The sequence below is a fragment of the Stenella coeruleoalba genome, assembly GCF_951394435.1.
Source record: "Stenella coeruleoalba genome assembly, chromosome: 14".
Taxonomy (NCBI): domain Eukaryota; kingdom Metazoa; phylum Chordata; class Mammalia; order Artiodactyla; family Delphinidae; genus Stenella; species Stenella coeruleoalba.
The window spans coordinates 84,506,440-84,512,455 of NC_137160.1; the positions used below are offsets into that span (position 1 = coordinate 84,506,440).

At 48.7% G+C, this 6,016-nt stretch overlaps 1 protein-coding gene across 1 annotated transcript in view; it reads right to left on the reverse strand.

Moving 5' to 3' along the window:
• The window catches only part of DHX37 (DEAH-box helicase 37), a 31,428-nt gene extending 26,819 nt beyond the window's left edge, over nt 1-4,609 (reverse strand). The window contains exons 1-2 of the mRNA XM_079942343.1: nt 4,409-4,609; nt 543-712 (exon numbers count right to left, since the gene is read on the reverse strand). Coding sequence (XP_079798469.1) covers nt 543-712; nt 4,409-4,514 — 276 coding nt within the window. The 5' untranslated portion in view covers nt 4,515-4,609. The remainder of the gene's footprint in view (nt 1-542; nt 713-4,408) is intronic.
• Nucleotides 4,610-6,016: the final 1,407 nt, after the last annotated feature.

The window sequence follows — 6,016 nt, forward strand, 5'->3', positions numbered from 1 at the left end:
CACTGTTGTCTCTACCTTCATATATGTTTGAATTTCTCATTACAAATTTTTCTCCTTAAAAAAATTTTAAGCAAAAAAGGTTAAAATTCTCCAGAATGAAGTTAAAAAATAAACAACAAAATGAATGAGGGGGGAGAATAAAAAGTGAGCACGTTGATCGACCAACTCCTGGTTCAACAAACATGTGGCGTCCACAAAGCTGGACCTGTCCCAGACTGACAGATACCCAAGTAGCACATCTCCCAAGGACTGGAAAGGTTCTGGATCTGTGTGTCCCATATGGGGCACTAGTCACACGTGGCTATTTGCATTTAAGTTAATTAAAACCAAATCACATTAAAAATCCAATTCCTCGGCCACACTGGCCACATCTCAAGTGCTCAACAGCCACATGTGGCTGGTGACCACTGTACTGGACATTGCAGACACAGAACTTGTCCCTCCTTCTGGAAAGTTCTATCCGACAGTCCAGCCACAGGGATCACGTCGGGGGTCACAGACACCCCGACCCATCCCTCGCTGTGCAGACAGAGCGTGCATACCTGGAGCTTCTTCTCCTTCTGGTCTAAGATTCTCTGCAGCATCTTCCGCTCTTTCTTGGTCAGGGGTTTCTTCTCCTTCTTGGACAGGGGAGGGGCTTTGGTCTTCTTCTTCTTCTTGCCGGGCAGGACGAGCGCGTTGCTTGCATCGACTCCTTTCAACGTGCCCTTATCTGAAAAGACACGCTTGCCTGACCCACAGCCCTGGAGGATAGAAAGCGCGGACGCCTGCGAGTCTCAAGATGCTGCGTTAACGCCGTTTTCCTCCGGGCTGACCCTCCTGCCCACAGTGAGAGCCACCCGGGCACCCGCATAGGAATGGGGGCGCAGGCCCGTCACACCTTCATTCCACCGGTCCACCCAGCACCTGCCACGGGTCAGCCGTCCTCGCGTTGCGGGGAGAGGGATGGGGGCGCAGCAAGGAGGGAACAGGTTGCAACAGCGCCTCCCTCCCAGCGGGGCCCTGTGTTCAGCGGGGCCATCTTTATAATAAACCATCTTTACAATAACTCTGAAAGACGCTCTCTCACACGTGTACAGTGGACTGAGTACCAAGCTTGCGTCACATCTATTTTTAAATGGTGGAGTCTGGGACATCCCTGGTGGTCCAGTGGTTAGGACTCCGCGTTTCCACCACCAGGGGCACGGGTTCAATGCCTGGTCAGGGAACTAAGATCCCAAAAGCCGATCCCAAATCAGGCGATTTGCTTCAACCTACTGCAGCACCATGGGGAGGAGGGGGCTTGGGGAGCACCTATTTCTGCCTGACACCCAACGCTGGAGTCCCCGTACAGGCAGTGTCTGACTTTTATTAACTGCTCAGGCTTTGTACAACTTTATGACATTACCAAGTGTAGGAGAGGTTGTGTGCTCCTCAGTAAGAAGAATGAGACTATTTTAAGCAATGCAAACCATCCATCCTGCAGTTCTCAAACAAATTAAAAGCAGGGGGAGAAAAAGAAAAGAGTGTATAGCAGCATTTTCCAAAGGCTCCAAATCGTGTGACATGGTGACAGCTAAAGGAGTGTGTGCTTGTACGCGCTTGTGTTTCAAAATCTCTCGGTTTTAATTTCTAATACGGTAAGTATCGACAGACACAACCCACACTAACAAAAGCACTTTGGGGTCCTCAATTTTTAGGAATGTAAAAGGGTTCTTGGTACAAAAAATTTGAGAACCACTGTGCTATAGAAAAAAAGGGGGCGGGGGAGATGTGCTAAAAATAAAAATAAGAAAAAGGGTGATATTGGATCGGGGAAAGCTCTTTGAAGAAGGTAACCTGTTTTATATTCTTGTAAGATCCCTCTGGCCCCTGAGAAAGGCAGGAATAGACAGAGATGTCTTGTTCTGGGGTGAGAAACAACTTTCCCCAAATCTTTGAGTCTAAGAGACCTCAGGTCCCTCTGCTCTCACCCAACTGTCAGTCCAGGGGTCTTCTGCCCTCTTAGAGGGGCCATCTCACTTCCTGAGCTGTCACTGCTGTTACAATGGATGACGCCCATCACAGGACAACATCACATCTCTACAGCTTGTCTTTACTTTTCAAAGCATTCTCGTTTCAGTCACAAACATATTCTCCCAAAATACCACCTCCATGACTCTGAGAGCAGGTAGGATGACTGTTACTGCTGGACCCATTTGACAGCTGAGAACACTGAGGCACAGTGATGTCAGGTGACTTGCTTCAACTCCCAGCCTATCCCTGAAACTTCCAAGGAGGGAATTCGGACTCCAGATTCCCACTCTGACAATCTTTCCTATAACCCCACTGCCTTCCGGGCCCAAGAGGAGAGTGTGGAAGAAGAGGCTGATTAGCGGGTCGAGGGAAGCAGGCTTCCCCAGCGGCCCCGGCTCTCTCTCCCTCCCTCCACCTCCTGAATCTAGACTCACTCTTCCCTAACACCTAAATCTGCTTGGCCTTCAGGGATCCTATACAAGCAGCTGGATGAGTCCACCTTTGGAATGTGTTCAGTCTCAGGGGCCTGCAAGACAGCTGAACCCATTCAATCACTTCAGCCCAACTCTCCCCCGAAACTGGACCCATCATGGTCGCCGATGGCCTCCCCAGTGTTACATCCACGGTCCTTTCTCTCCCTGCCTGATCCCACAGCCACATTTGACACAGAGGGCAGGTCTTCCTCTTGGTCCCCGGACAACCACACTCTCCCAGGGTTCTCTTCCCACCTCACTGGACCGGACTCATTACCTCAGCGAGCCAGTCTGGTCTTCAGACTTCAAATAAATATCATCTATACACAGATGACTCCAAACTGCTTCTCCCCTGGACTTGCCTCTCTCAAGCGTCCGATTCAGCAGCTGCCTGCTGACCCTTCTGCTTGGATATCTGACAGGCCCCCCAAACCACTCATACCCAAAGCCAAGCTCCCGGCCTCCCCGCAAGCTGCCCATGCCTGCTTTCTCCAGCCTCCAGCCTCCAGCCGCACGCCTAGGATTTGTTCTTGACGTGTCCTTTGCTCTTGCGCACAGCCAGAACAAAGCTCCATCTTCCAAATACATCCTGAATCCACCACCTCTCACCACCTCTACTGCTGCCTCCCTGGTCCAAGCACCAACTCCTGCCAGAGTCAATGTACTCAGCAGCCTCCTATCAGATCGCCCAGATTCTCTGCCCTCTACTGCTTTTCCTCAACACAGCAAAGTGATGCTGTTAAAACCTAAGCCCTGGGCTTCCCTGGTGGCGCAGTGGTTGAGAATCCGCCTGCCAGTGCAGGGGACACGGGTTCGAGCTCTGGTCAGGGAAGATCCCACATGCCGCGGAGCAACTAAGCCCATGAGCCACGACTACTGAGTCTGTGCTCTAGAGCCTACGAGCCACAACTACTGAGCCCGCGTGCTGCAACTACTGAAGCCCGCACGCCTAGAGTCCGTGCTTTGCAACAAGAGAAGCCACCACAATGAGAAGCCCGCGCACCACAACGAAGAGTAGCCCCCGCTCGCCGCAACTAGAGAAAGCCTGTTTGCAGCAACGAAGACCCAACGCAGACAAAAATAAATAAATTTATTAAAAAACAAAAAAAAACTAAGCCCATCCTGTGTCCCTCCTCTGCTCTCAACTCTGCAGGGCCACCATGACCCACCAGGCCCTACAAGATCCTGCCCCCATTTTATTTTATTTTTTTCTGCCCCATTTAAAATTTCATCTCCACTCAGCCATTCTGACTGCCTTCAGGTCTTAAAAAAGGATTCAACCCTTTCTCAATAGGGCCTTCCCTGCCGCCCCCCACCTCAATGAAACACTGCAACCTGCCCAAACACCTCTTGTGCTTTATCTCTTTAGTATGAATGTATGCAAAACGTCCTATGTATTTTGTGTTTATCTTTGCTTGTCTCTTCCCAGAAACATCTGAACTCTGCAGGGCAGGGAGTTTCTCCCTTAATCTCCTCTTCTGTTATTCTCCTAGAATAGTGCCTGTCACACAGTAGCCATTCCTAACAAAACGGAGGAGTCTGGGCAGAAATGTTAAGCAGCCTGGAGCTAAGCAGACAGGTCTGGGTTGAAAAATACAAACTTAGGGGTCGCTGGTAGGGAGGTTATAATCGAAGCCATTAGAATGGATGGAATTACCTTGTAATTCCTTGCCCAAACTCCCGCTAGAGCTATACTTGGGCTGGATCCCACTGGAAAAAAACTCCAGATATTGTTCCAAATTCAGTTAAAAAGAAACTGTCACTATTCCCCCTTCCTTTGTATCATCTGGGAGAGGGGTGTCTCTCCGTGTCGCCCGCCCGAGTCGCGGAGGCAGGGCACAGTCCGGGAGCCCTTCGGCCCCCATTGGCCAGCCCTGCCCCGAGGACCTGGTTGGTCCCTCCCCCGAATCCCAGCCCTCGTCCGGGGGCGCCTTACTTACCCTCCAGTTCCAGCCGCACAGGGGGCGGCTCGGGAGGGCCCTTGGAAGGGCCGGGGGCCGCCTGCTGACGCCCCTTGATGTTGTACCTCCGGCGCAGCTTCCCCATGGCGCCCGGCTCCTGTTCTGCTCCCGCAGGTCCTACGACCAGCACACTACGAAGCCCAACCCACGTGGGACGCCACCGAACGTTCCGGCCGGAAAATTTCCGGGCTGAGTTCTCGCGAGAGCTGAAAATAACGGAATCCCTGGGGGCGGGGCTGGAGGAGGGGCCACGCTGAAAGCCAGGGCCGGCCGGCGGCGGAGGAGGGACCAAGTTAGAGGAGGGACTCAGTTTAAGCCCAGGACTGTTCTCACAGAGGTTTGGTCTGAGGCTCTAAATACTAATATTAATTTGACTATTTGGGAATGGGAGTGTTCTGTCACCTTTAAAAATATAACCCTGCCCCAATACAATCTTCTTCCCTCTCTTTTTTGCTTATCTGCATTTTCTGATATTCCTACAAGAAACAGTTGTGTAATTAAAAGGCCCTAAATATTTCCATTACAGTGACAGGAAGAACTAAAAGAAGGCATCTATTAGACAACTTTGAATTCTCATGACCACATCCCATTGTCTGTAGCGCACTGGGAAATAATGTATTTTCTGAATCCTGTATCTTGCGACTAGAACATCTATATTGTGTCTTCTTTTTTCTGTTAAAAGCATAAATTGGTTAAGGGCAAACATTTAAATTATATCACAAAAAAAGTGAAGACACTAGGCGTTATTTTAGAATTTTAGAAAGGATAAAGTTATTTTTAAGACTTATTTGGGGCTTCCCTGGGGGCGCAGTGGTTGAGAGTCCGCCTGCCGATTCAGGGGACATGGGTTCGTGCCCCAGTCCGGGAAGATCCCACATGCCGTGGAGCGGCTGGGCCCCTGAGCCAACGCAGATCAAGATGTGCTGCGACGCAGGTAAGCAATAAATTGTTGTTGGTTTGAATGAATGAATGAAGAGTGTGATTAATTTGGATGCGCTCCCCTCTTCCCCCCAAAGACAAAAACAAACCCCCCTTTTGTTGCGATCATCCATTTACAATGCTTGTTGTCAGTTTATTTATCTCTTGTAAAAATAAAATACAGTGTGTGTGTGTGAAAAAAAAAAGCCCCCACGAACACACAGGTGGTACGTGAGAGGATTTACATAGTATACATATGAACATGCTTTTAATTAAGTAAAAAGGATTTGGGGGGAAAACTTATAATGAGCAAATCAAACCTGTGTTTTCATAGGTTTTATTGCTTAGGATGATAGTGATCTACAGTTTCTTCTTTAAATATGTTTATTTAAGTAAATAAAAAGTGTGTTCATCTTCAAATTATTAGGTAGGTAATAGAACATTCTCTTATATTTTCTTCTAAAAGATTATATACCAAAGTATTATCTCTAGAAGTTATAAAGAACACTTTATAAAGCAAAAGGAGAAAAGGCAAATACACAACAGCATGGATCTCATTAATATAATGTTGAACAAAAGAAGCCAATCACAAAAGATCATACTTTATGATCCAATTCACATAAAGTTCAAAAACAGGCAAAATGAATCCCCTAAATTTTGGAGGGGGCA